At 36.6% G+C, this 12394-nt stretch overlaps 2 protein-coding genes across 2 annotated transcripts; both read left to right on the forward strand.

Annotated features, from left to right (window-relative positions):
* The first annotated feature begins 3685 nt into the window (after positions 1 to 3685).
* LOC106316600 (topless-related protein 4) lies at positions 3686 to 10057 on the forward strand. The gene is given in 27 exon segments (XM_013754491.1): positions 3686 to 3742; positions 3936 to 4043; positions 4184 to 4363; positions 4447 to 4560; positions 4641 to 4799; positions 4876 to 5053; positions 5134 to 5254; positions 5367 to 5482; positions 5569 to 5737; positions 5861 to 5970; positions 6189 to 6258; positions 6389 to 6462; positions 6620 to 6652; positions 6654 to 6719; positions 6804 to 6899; positions 6986 to 7113; positions 7203 to 7437; positions 7496 to 7660; positions 7743 to 7841; positions 7957 to 8100; positions 8202 to 8312; positions 8400 to 8579; positions 8654 to 8782; positions 8867 to 8962; positions 9041 to 9229; positions 9322 to 9488; positions 9576 to 10057. Coding segments are annotated over 26 exon segments (3405 nt in total). The 5' UTR covers positions 3686 to 3742; positions 3936 to 3963; the 3' UTR covers positions 9772 to 10057.
* Positions 10058 to 10521: 464 nt separating this feature from the next.
* LOC106303919 lies at positions 10522 to 11022 on the forward strand. The gene has a single exon (XM_013740284.1). It carries the CDS (start codon positions 10522 to 10524, stop codon positions 11020 to 11022), a length of 501 nt encoding a protein of 166 aa, XP_013595738.1.
* The last annotated feature ends 1372 nt before the right edge of the window (positions 11023 to 12394 follow it).

Genomic DNA, 12394 nt, shown 5'->3' on the forward strand with positions numbered 1-12394 from the left:
ACTGAGCTAAAAGATTCTTTGTACATTGATGGCTGAAACAAATATATATTTATGAAGATCATAAACCTTTGCTTTTTCGGTTTTCTCTATGGGACCCACACTTATTTATTTTATCTAATGATTTAATAAATATTTTATAACTCACGTTTTGAAACGTTTTGAAATAGGATTAGTTAAAAAAAAGCCCAATAAACCTCTTTGGTTTGTAAGCGTTTTCTTCAATGGAAGTTTAGGGCTTTCAATTTTTAATCATCGGTTCATGACTCATCTAAGAAACACAGATTGACTCTTTGAGTTTCATGAATCAGTTTTTCTTCTTTAGTCTCTACATCTCCCCATCTTTAATAAATTCATCATCGGTTCTTTTATTTTGCCTGATAAATCATGATTGTGTGGTTTTAATTTTCTTTGGTCATCCTTAGCTTGCACCCTTTGATCTAACCAAGAAGAAGAAGAAGATATTTATCGTTCAGGATGCCATCAAGGACTCAGCTGATTCACACGGGAGACATACTATCTGTTTCCTGATTGTTCAAAAAGAGTTTATGTGATGTAAAACATATTTGTTTCTTTTCATCAATTGCTTTGTTTAATCTTTTTTCCTGCAAATAATGATGGCTTTGACAGTTCATTCACGGGAGCCAAGAAGTAAAAGAAGAAGAAGTCAGTGAGTGTTTGACATTTTCTGTCTTCCTGAGTTTTTTTTTCCATTCATTAAACTTGGATTTTGAAGATTATGTGTCTCACATTCTTTTTATTTTGATGGTTGTTAGGTTGAATGAAGATCATTGAATAAAGAAAATGTCGATGCTCCTGAAGATTTAGAGGGTAATTTATATTTCTTTCTCTGATAATTCTAGCGACATATATTTGAACCTTACAGAGGGTATATTGCAAAACATCCTAATGATGAGGAAGAGGTGGAGGGAATTGATCTGCACCAGCAACGTTACCCGTGGGAGGGAAGTGACATAAATTACTTATACGACGAGGTAAGCATATCATTAGATGGTATGCCGTCCATCTTTGAGAGCTGTCGATTGTAAGTGTCTATCGTTTTGAAGTTGTACGACACTAAGATGTAAAGAATTACTGATCACAATTACCTTAATAGCAGAGTTCTTTTGCACAGCTATTGTCAATGGAATTAACACTGGAAATTGATGGTGCTATATTTCATGTTCCAAATGCTAACGCAAGCTCCAATGTTGATTCTCAGCTTTAACATGCCAAAATCACAATGCAGTGGGTGTTGTAAGGTAATTCAGTAGGCACAAATGTTCAGTTGAAAAAAATTCTAAATTGTATTTATGCATCAAACTTATCATCTGTAACATAATAATATGTTTTTTCAGTGATAGGAACCGTTTGTAAATAAATGTCTCGGATGTATATGACTGCTTAGTTTGGTTCTTTTGATAGTGAAATCACTAAGTTTGCAATGTGTCAGGACAACAAAAGCATCTCAGTTGATGGCTAGCTTTACAATTTCGTTGGTTTCTTTTTCCTATTATGTTGGATGGATTATTTTAGCTAACAAATATCGCAACAGAACGCTGGCAATAACTCTAATAGATTTATATATACATGTAGAATTGGAAGTTTGGTGAGAACATGAACAAGTACTTCTGTCACGCTATTGGACAGTTATACGCCATTTCAAGAGAACTGGTTTCTTATATTTCCCATAACCAGTAATATTTTAACTGTTTTGTCTACTTTGCATTCATACCTCATTCTCCATCTAACTTCTCGGTGCTATTATATAATGATCAAGTTATTTTCTGCACAAATAGGCAAGTGGGGATGAAAAGAATACGAAGCAGATGATGAAAAATGATTCGAGCAAATTAGTGGCAACACAGAGCTAAACGAGATAAAAATATCAATCAATAAAGAATGAAAGAAGAATGAGCAGAGTTAAGTTATTACATAAACCAAAACTAAGACAAATCAAACGACATAACGTGAAAATAAATGTAAACAAGACAAGAGGAGATGGTGAAGATAAAATGCATTGAAAAACTGAATGCTAGATTAGTAAACAAGAGACAAAAATAGATTAAAATACAAAAATCCTGCGCTTTGGCGTGGGTAACGATCCCTAGTAATATTAACAGTAGAAGAAAAAGTATGAAAATGCTACTATAATAACTAAAAAGATATTGTGCAAGTAAATGTGTCAAACAAGTACATCAAAAGAGAAAAATTACATCGTGGAAGGTTTTCGAACTCTGTAGGGGTTAATTTAACCGGGACACCTTTACCGAATGTTCTACCAAAATAATTGTGTCTAAATAACTAATTAGTTATAAAAAATAGTTGAGGCACGTGCCCCGGTATGTAATACTGTAGATCCGCCCCTGTTTACACCCTACACTATCATGTAGTAGTTCTATTTGGGAGAAAAGCTGAACATCATCAAGATTAATGCTATACAAAAAAAAAAGATTTCTCTATTCTTTTTTTAAAAAAAATTAAAGCACACGTTTCTATATTCTTTTTTTTTCTTTCTAAAGCACATGTTTCTGTATTAGTTTATTTGTTACCATTTACGCATAGTTTATAATTTAAGATAATCAAAATAAACCATAAATCTTTTAAAAGTCAAAAATATAGAAAAGGAAAAATATATTAGCATTCTTGTCAAAGTTCAAATTCATTTTTATACCGTTTCTTTTAATATTACTCCTTCTGTTTCACTTTAGTTGTCGTTCTACGTTTATGTACACAAATTAAGAAAAAATTTAATTTTGCATACTTCTAAAAATATAAAAATTATTATCCATACACTTAACCATATTTCAACCAGTAAAAAATAAACTTGATAATATTTGTTAATAAATATTGCATTGAAAATATAAAACAACATTTAAAATTAAACAAAATTTTAACACTAAGATGACAAGTAATATGAAACAGAGGAAATATAGCGGTAGAACAACAAATTCTCAACTGTTATTAAGATTTTTTTAAAAAATATTTGTAACTATTTTTACGATTAGCTGATGTCGTAAATGATTTATAGTACTAGTATTATGGCATTGAATTCAACACAAGAAGAAGAGAAATAAACCAATTAATAAGAGACACTTTTATTTAAGTTTCGTTTGAAAAGAAGAAAAAAACAAGAGAAGAAGACGCGAGCTACACGTCAAAACCTAACGAGAGAGCATTTAATTAGACAGCAGAGATGTACTAGATTCGCAACAACATAAATACATACTTAAAAGACGTCGTTAAATGTCAAAAAAATACGTCATTAATTATTTTTTTTGTTCAACCGTCATTAAATTTTTAAAATGAGCTTTATTATGGTGGGGTGCAGCGTATATTAATTTCCTTTTTAGTTAAATTCTTATCTACAAAATACACGTTTTTATTATTAACATATACACCCAACTACCATAAAATATAATAATTATTTTTTTATAAATTCAAACCATGTATTAACATTACAGAAGTAGACTTCAGATTTTATCAAAATTAAAAAAACGGAAATCTACATATTTACAAATATAATTAAAGTGGATAATGACACTTCTAACATAATGATGACCACACAAAATATAAAATAAAATGAAAAAAGCAATAAATCCAAGAAAAAAAAGGAAACTCCGAAAACGAGACAGCATCGGCATAAATAGCCCCACGTCTCTCTCTCTGCTCTCTCTCTCTCTCTCTCTCTCTCTCTCTCTCTCTCTCTCTCTCTCTCTCTCCTTGTTCAAAGTCAATTCAACAGGTATATTACCTTTTCTTTTTTTTTAACTTTACTTTTTCTCTCGGGGGGCCTCCCCGTTTGTTCTCGCACGTACGCTCCTTGGGATTCTCCTTCTCAATTCCATCGATTTGTCTCTGTTTCGATTTCCTCTGTTTTAGATCTGTAATGGGTTTTGCTTTTTGTGATGTTTTAAAACCCTAAATTCTCGTTATAGTATTGAGATCGAGAGAGAGAAAGAGGATATGTCGTCTCTCAGCAGAGAACTCGTCTTCTTGATTCTCCAGTTTCTCGACGAGGAGAAGTTCAAAGACACTGTTCACAGGTCAAATTCAAAACCCAAAGGCTCATACTTTTTTTTTGAATTGTTTGCTTGTCGGAATTAGTGTAATGTTGTCGGGAGTATTAAAGCTTTGAACTTTTTTGGTTGTTTAGTGTGCTGAGAGTCTTTGTTGTATCTCTTAGGTTGGAGAAGGAGTCTGGCTTTTTCTTCAACATGAGGTACTTTGAAGACTGTATAACCGCTGGTGAATGGGACGATGTGGAGAAGTACCTTTCTGGATTCACTAAAGCTGATGACAATAGATACTCCATGAAGATCTTTTTCGAGATTCGTAAGCAGAAGTACCTTGAGGCACTTGACAAGTAAGTGTTGTTATTGATTCATTGCCTTGAAGGGAGATGAGTATCCATAATTAATTTATTTATTTTTTCTTTTTCTTTCACAGGAAAGATCATGCCAAGGCAGTTGAAATCCTTGCTAAGGAGTTAAAAGTCTTCTCCACATTCAATGAAGAGCTTTTCAAGGAGATCACCATGCTTTTAACCTTAACTAACTTCAGGTAAAAAAACTCAACTTTTGTATTATAATCTCAAATAAACATGTTTTATTAAGAATCCATTTATCTTGTAATGTTTAAAGGGAAAATGAGCAGCTCTCCAAGTATGGGGATACTAAGTCTGCAAGAGGTATTATGCTTGGGGAACTCAAGAAACTGATTGAGGCAAATCCTCTCTTCCGGGACAAACTCCAGTTTCCAACTTTGAAGAATTCAAGATTGAGAACCTTGATTAATCAAAGGTAGTGCAAGCTTTGTATTTTTGCTGTCTCTTTGGTGGGACAACTAACTGAATGTGCTTCTCTGCTAAAATTGTAGTTTGAACTGGCAGCATCAGCTTTGCAAGAATCCAAGGCCTAACCCGGATATAAAAACACTCTTTGTTGATCATTCTTGTGGGCACCCTAATGGTTCTCATGTTCCTTCCCCTGTAACTAATCATCTGATGGGCTCAGTCTCTAAAGTTGGAGGCTTCCCACCACTAGGTGCTCATGGTGTAAGTGTTATTAGATAATGCCGCTTGTATTGGATTATGTATTACTAGCACGTGAATTTAACGCATATCTATTGGTTCAGCCATTTCAGCCAACACCAGCTCCTCTTACAACATCTCTTGCAGGATGGATGCCTAATCCATCTGTATCACACCCTGCTGTTTCTGCTGGGCCTATTGGCCTAGGTGCCCCCAACAGTGCTGGTAATTTTTTTCATAACTAATTTTATCTTCTTATCTATCAGTCTTGGAGATATATTCTGTTTGCCAATTAGATACCTCATCATAATCTGTATTCATGATTTCCTCCTGACAGTGTCTATGCTAAAGCGTCCCAGGACTCCTCCAACTAATAGCCTATCAATGGATTATCAAACAGCAGATTCTGAAAGTGTATTGAAGAGACCCAGACCCTTTGGGATATCAGAAGGGGTAATAAAGACTGCGTATTCGCTTTTTTTGGCTTAATTTCTCATCCCTAATATCTTTGAAGCTCACAGTTTTTTATACATTTTCAGGTTAATAATCATCCAGTCAATGTCTTGCCAGTCACATATCCTGGGCAAAACCATGCTCATGCAGCCTATTCTACTGATGACTTACCCAAAACTGTTAGCAGGGTTTTGAGTCAGGGTTCTGCTATCAAGAGCATGGATTTTCATCCAGTACAACAAACGATGCTTCTTGGTTAGTTTTCTCAACCAAAGCATGCATCAGTCCTATGAGTTATGGTGGTTTATAATCTGACAGCATGTATATATGTATACATTTTATCTCCCTTTTAATGGTGGATTTGCATTGGTTTCATAGTTGGCACCAATCTTGGTGATATTGCAATATGGGAGGTGGGTAGCAGGGATAAGCTTGCTTCTAGAAGCTTTAAGGTTTGGGATCTAGCTACCTGCACTGGGAATCTTCAGGTATGGTTCATCTTTTATTGATATATTGTTACAGTTAGAACATAAATCGAGTGGGAAATTTTTTTTATAAGTACAAAACTCGGTGGATTAGTAAGGAACAGATCAAGGTTAATAACTAGTTATCTGAAAGAACTCTTTAAATTTTTCACTATGGCCATATACTATATATCACGGACATCTTCTCTTTTTACTGACCTGTTGTTTGGTCTATATATTAGGCTTCACTTGCTAGTGAGTATACTGCAGCAGTTAACCGAGTCATCTGGAGCCCTGATGGAGGTCTTCTGGGTAAGCCATTCTATGATCTTGTGGTCGTATTGTGGAGTCAATTGTTTTCTCCCTTCTGGGTTTTTTGGGCTGGTTATCGCATAGATTTAGAGTACATCTAGCGCTTAGCAATGTATACTTCCTATTTCAGGTGTCGCATATTCTAAGCATATTGTGCATATTTATTCATATCATGGTGGCGATGATTTGCGGAATCATCTAGAGGTTTGTCTCTTACTCACGACTTTATATTGTATATGAGTTTACACCATCTTCTGTATCTTATCCTAGTCAGTTACCATTCCGCTTATGTTTATTTTTATCTCTGAAGAGCATTCTTAGACCTTTGGTGTTTGTTTTTTTTGTTTGTTTACCGTTATAGATTGATGCTCATGCTGGTAATGTCAACGATCTTGCCTGCCTTCTCCCAACCAAACCAGGAATTGTGTGTTGTGACTTGTGGAGAAGACAAGACAATCAAGGTTTGAATCTTGGAATGTGTTTTCAGAGCTGGATATAATGGCCTAATGAGAGCATCCTAGCTTATATAAGTACTTGTTATACAGGTCTGGAGCGCTGTTACTGGAAATAAATTGCACACATTCGAAGGCCATGAGGCACCTGTTTATTCCGTGTGCCCACACCAGAAAGAAAATATTCAGGTAGCGTAAATATGCTTAAAGTGTCTCTTTTTCTTTATTCTAGGGCCCTTGACATTGTTATGATAGAAACTTTTTATTTTTGTCAGTTCATATTCTCAACTGCTGTTGATGGAAGGATAAAGGCTTGGTTATATGACAACATGGGTTCTAGAGTGGATTATGACGCCCCTGGTCGATCTTGCACGGCAATGGCCTATTCTGCTGACGGAACTAGGTAAATAAATCTCTGCTATTCTCGTTATGCTAAGCTAAACTAAATCCATCCTTTTGCTCATGTCTCTTTTATCTTGTCGTGTGTTGTAGATTATTCTCTTGTGGTACTAGTAAGGAGGGTGAATCATTCATTGTTGAATGGAATGAAAGCGAAGGAGCTGTGAAGCGTACTTACCTCGGATTAGGGAAACGGTCTGCGGGGGTTGTTCAGTTCGATACCTTGAAGAACAAATTTTTGGTAGCTGGTGATGAGTTCCATGTCAAATTTTGGGATATGGATAGTGTTGAGCTCTTGACTACAACAAATGCAGACGGGGGATTGCCGGTAATGTAGTCTATTTGATATTTTAAAGGAATGGTTGCTTACTTAATATTTTTTGCAGTCTTCCCCTTGCTTAAGGATCAATAAAGAAGGAACTCTCCTGGCTGTCTCAACTACTGAGAATGGAATCAAGATACTAGCGAATGCTGAAGGTTCGAGGATTTTGCACTCCATGGCAAACCGTGGCCTTGAAAGCTCTAGACCTCCTCCTGGCTCAGTTTCAAAGGTAGAAAGCCTATCATCACATCTTTTATATATTCTGCTATTGCAGAAAATAAACTGAAAATGCATATGATTTTGGTTCATAGGGTCCTATTGTTGGCACATTTGGGACTCCAAGTTCAAGCACGGGAATGAGTCTCTCAATGGCTGAGAGAAGTGGTCCAGGGGCTGCTGGTACTGTAATGGTAATCAGTGGAGACAGTTGACCATTCAAAATGTCCACTTCGTTTCTCTAGTGAAGTTGGCAGAGATCAAAGTGTTAATTGTTACTTATTTACTTCACAATCTTTTGGTTTTTAGAATGGCGATACTCGAAGTCTGTCAGATGTCAAACCACGAATCCCTGATGAGGCAGAGAGATCAAAGGTTTGGAAGCTGGCAGAGATTAGTGAACGTTCGCAGCTTCGTACTCTGCGGCTACCTGACACTCTGCTACCAGGAAGAGTAAGTGTCCAATCTTATCTCAAACACATTGCCTTTATTTTCATTGCACTCTACTCTCTCCTGCAATCTTTGTCGTGATGTCATCTTGTTTCTCGATACAGATTGTCAAGTTAATATATACAAATTCTGGAGGTGCCATATTGGCATTAGCGGAAAACGCTCTACACAAGCTATGGAAATGGCAGAAGAGTGAGCGGAATCTTTCGGGAAAGGTACATCATATCCCTTGTGATACAGCATCTAGTGGTGATTTTTGACACTCATTATTGTAGCTGCTTGTATGGTTTTTGCGTGTTTAGGCAAACAGCAATGTCCCACCACAGCTTTGGCAGCCACCTAATGGAGTGCTAATGACAAATGACACACGTGAGGGAAACAAAGAAGACGTAGTTCCGTGCTTTGCCCTCTCAAAGAATGACTCTTATGTCATGTCAGCCTCTGGAGGAAAAATTTCCTTGTTCAACATGATGACTTTTAAGGTCCCTCTCCGTTTCTAAGTTACGTCTCTTACAAGCTTCGAATTTACTTACTTATGTCTTTGTTTTAACTGCAGACGATGACTACATTCATGGCGCCTCCACCAGCAGCGACTTCCCTCGCCTTCCATCCTCAAGACAATAACGTTATTGCTATTGGAATGGATGATTCCTCTATTCAAATCTACAATGTTAGAGTGGATGAGGTATCCTGACTTAACTGAAAGTGTTAAGTCTTTTTATTCCTTTTTCATAGAAATAACTTTTGGCTGGTGATGATTCATGTATAGGTTAAAAGTAAATTGAAGGGTCACCAGAAGAGAGTGACTGGTTTAGCATTCTCAAACGTTCTGAATGTACTTGTTTCCTCTGGTGCTGATTCCCAGGTAGCTACACTACCTCTTTATGTTCCCTGCTATGTTCAGATAAAGATCTTTGAGTGATTGGTTTTATGATCTGTTTAGCTTTGTGTATGGGGCATGGATGGATGGGAAAAGCAAGCTAGCAAGCAGATACAAATTCCAAGCGGTCATTCGCCAAATCCACTTGCGCATACACGCGTTCAGTTCCATCAGGATCAGACGCATGTTCTTGTTGTCCATGCCAGCCAGTTGGCGATATATGAGGCTCCTAAATTAGAGAACGTGAAGCAGGTTTGTTGCTACATTGTTCCATAAGCCTTTGCATTTAACTGTTTTCTCAGTGTGTTTCAAGACTTGATCTGTTAATTTCTCTCTTACTTCAGTGGATACCAACGGAGTCAAGTGGTTCAGTGACGGATGCTGTGTACTCATGTGATAGCCAGTACATCTACGCAGCCTTTGATGATGGAAGCGTGAGTATCTTGACGGCAACGACATTGCAACTGAAGTGCCGCATTGGTCCCAGTTCATATTTGCCTTCAAACCCGAGGTCAAGAATCCTCTTTATCTTAATGTTCATCAGAGTTGTGGCATTGACCAACACAACATCAGTTAACATCTCCTCTCTGTTGAACAGCTTGAGATTATATCCAGCAACCATCGCAGCACATCCCTCTGAGCCAAACCAGTTTGCAGTTGGGCTTACTGATGGTGGAGTTCATGTGCTCGAACCACCAGGACCAGAAGGGAAGTGGGGAATGTCTCCACCGCCAGAAAACGGTGCAGGACCTAGCGTCTCCTCAGCACCAGGTTCAGATCAGCAGCCGAGGTGAAGGTCGGATTCAGCAAGCTCAGCACAGCCTACCTAAGTTACTATTATACACTTTGAGTGGAGGAGAGCTCTGCGATTTGTAGGTTATATATTGTCTTACTCATTGGTAGTAGGTGAAAGGTGAAAGCAGTAGCAGTAGTGTCTTCCATTAATTCTAGTGTTTTTACTTTTGAGATTATTCTTATCATCTTAGAGTTTCCTTCCCAACAATCTTTTTATTTCTGTTTCAAGGTTTTGTAGATAAAAATTGATTTAGCAAATTCTTAATCTTCATTTGAGCTTCACTATGTTACTTCTTAACGTTGGTGGCCAAGCCAATGATAGCCTCAAGAAATCCAGTGAGAACTGCCCACCACTGAGTCAATGCCTGGCTGTGGCTGAGAACTCAAACCTTTGATGATTGTTACTACCTACATGATTCATCATCAAGTTCTTTGCTTATTTCATTATAAACTGTAAATGTCGTGTAGAGGACAAAAATGCTTTAAAATAGCCCACAAATAAAAATTCGACAAACGAACAAAAGCTAATATGAGACAGCTTTAAGCATAGGCAGTTTTATTAAGATTGATAATCAGAAACTAAATATTCATTTTTAGCATGTGTAACCATTTGTTTGTTTGTTACTTTCCAAATATAAACAGAAGGAAAGTTCAACAGCTTCGGTTTCAGGTAAACCATGGCACTTAACATATATTTATGAGAGAGGGACACTAACAAACGATCATAACACACAAAAAGAAATAAAACGATGGATGTCAACAAGAACATCGTCAAAACCCTAGCTCGATGGTGCCTTCTCCTACAAGCAATAATGATCTCTTCCAACACCGTGGCTCTCAAGGAACCAGACTACGTGAACATGAACGTAACAATCCGTAACGCAATGACAGGGCTAATCCGACCGGAGATCGTCTACCGATGCCAGTCCAAACGCAAAGACTACGGTTGGCATCGATCTAAAAAACCAGGAATGCAGTTTTCATTCCCAATCATTCTCATTAAAGGTGAAATCAAGATACCTGCTATTCACATCTGCAATGTCCGGTCAGTCCTAGGAACCGCCACACTCGTGATCGAAAACACTTATCTCGATGCAGAGATGTGTCCTAAATCTTCATGTGCTCACGTAGCTACACCTAAGGGGATCGTGTTTAGAGGCCTTGAATGGGATTTCAAAACCGTGTTTCCTAAACTCAAACCAGTTGAGTATCTAGAGTTGCCGTGGACACCTTGGCCTAACAGAACATGAATTTTTTGTTTCTTCTGTACTTAATGTAACTATATACTGTATTTAGAGTTCATAATCAGTATGTCACATACAATTTCTTGCAGAGAGATCTATATATACGTTTTATATAAAAACACCAACAAAAATAAGTAGGGTTAAAAAACCGTTTCGATTCAGGTCATGATCACATAGTTTTAGGATCACTCACTGTTTAGTGCCATTCGTTGTTTGTGAGTTTCTGAATGTAGCTTAACATCGGTAGCTAATCCAATGGCTTGGAGGAAACTAACGACGTACCAATTCATATCAAGTTGCAACCATTCAAGGCCATGTTTCTCTGAAAACTCAAAAGCATGGTGATTGTTGTGCCATCCTTCTCCAAATGCTAGAGCTGGTACCCACCTAAGGCATCATAATTCAGATTAGAGTTATATATATAAAGATGGGTGAATAAGGATTTGATGGTATCAGTTCTTCTTCGACAAATCTCCAGTGTTCCATGCTTGTCTTCCCCATACATGACAAGCTGATTTCACTAGCCACATTATATGATATATACCCATACTATTCCTACACCCGACAAAACAAAACCATATTAGAGATGTAAGGGATGAGAAACAACGGTCGAGAATTTGCTAGAAAACGGAAAAAAATTTACTATTTGATATTTTTGCTGCTATCAAATCAAATTCTTTTGTGATATGTTAGCATTTATGGCCAGAAGAAAAAAAAATCTGTTTACATTTAAATGTGAAATTAGATCTCGATCCGCGCAACCGCGCAGGTTTTTGTTTTCAATTATTTTTATATAAATATTTTGTTTTCAATTCTAAATTGATATATATTATAATATATGTGTCTATCAATTTTTAAAACATAGTAAGTTTACGGTATATTTATTCAATGAATAGATTGTTTTAAATTTTCACATGTATTTGTATCTTTATATATATATATATATATATATATATTTGGATTATTATTTCATTATTAAAATCGTAACTATATATATAAACTATAAAGATTAGTAAAATATTGTTTTATTGTCATATTCAAAGATATTGTAACATTTCACGAATTTAGAAAGTTTTTAAAAAAATAAAATTTTCGCTTCATAGATAAATCACTACAAGAAAACAGCGATATTCTGACGGACATTCCGACGGAAAATGAAATCCTCGGAATATCCCGAGGAATTTCCTCGGAATATACCGACGGAATTCCGAGGAAATATCAATCCGTCGGAATATTCCGAGGAAATTCCGAGGAAAAATGGGTTCCTCGGAAAAAACCGATGAATTCCGAGGAAATATTATAGCCGTTGGAGAGCCGTTGGGGGATTTTACAAAATTCCGAGGAAATTCCGACGAACTAGCCTTTTCCGTCGGAATTC

Source organism: Brassica oleracea, chromosome C1 (genome assembly GCF_000695525.1).
Source record: "Brassica oleracea var. oleracea cultivar TO1000 chromosome C1, BOL, whole genome shotgun sequence".
Classification (NCBI taxonomy): Eukaryota; Viridiplantae; Streptophyta; class Magnoliopsida; order Brassicales; family Brassicaceae; genus Brassica; species Brassica oleracea.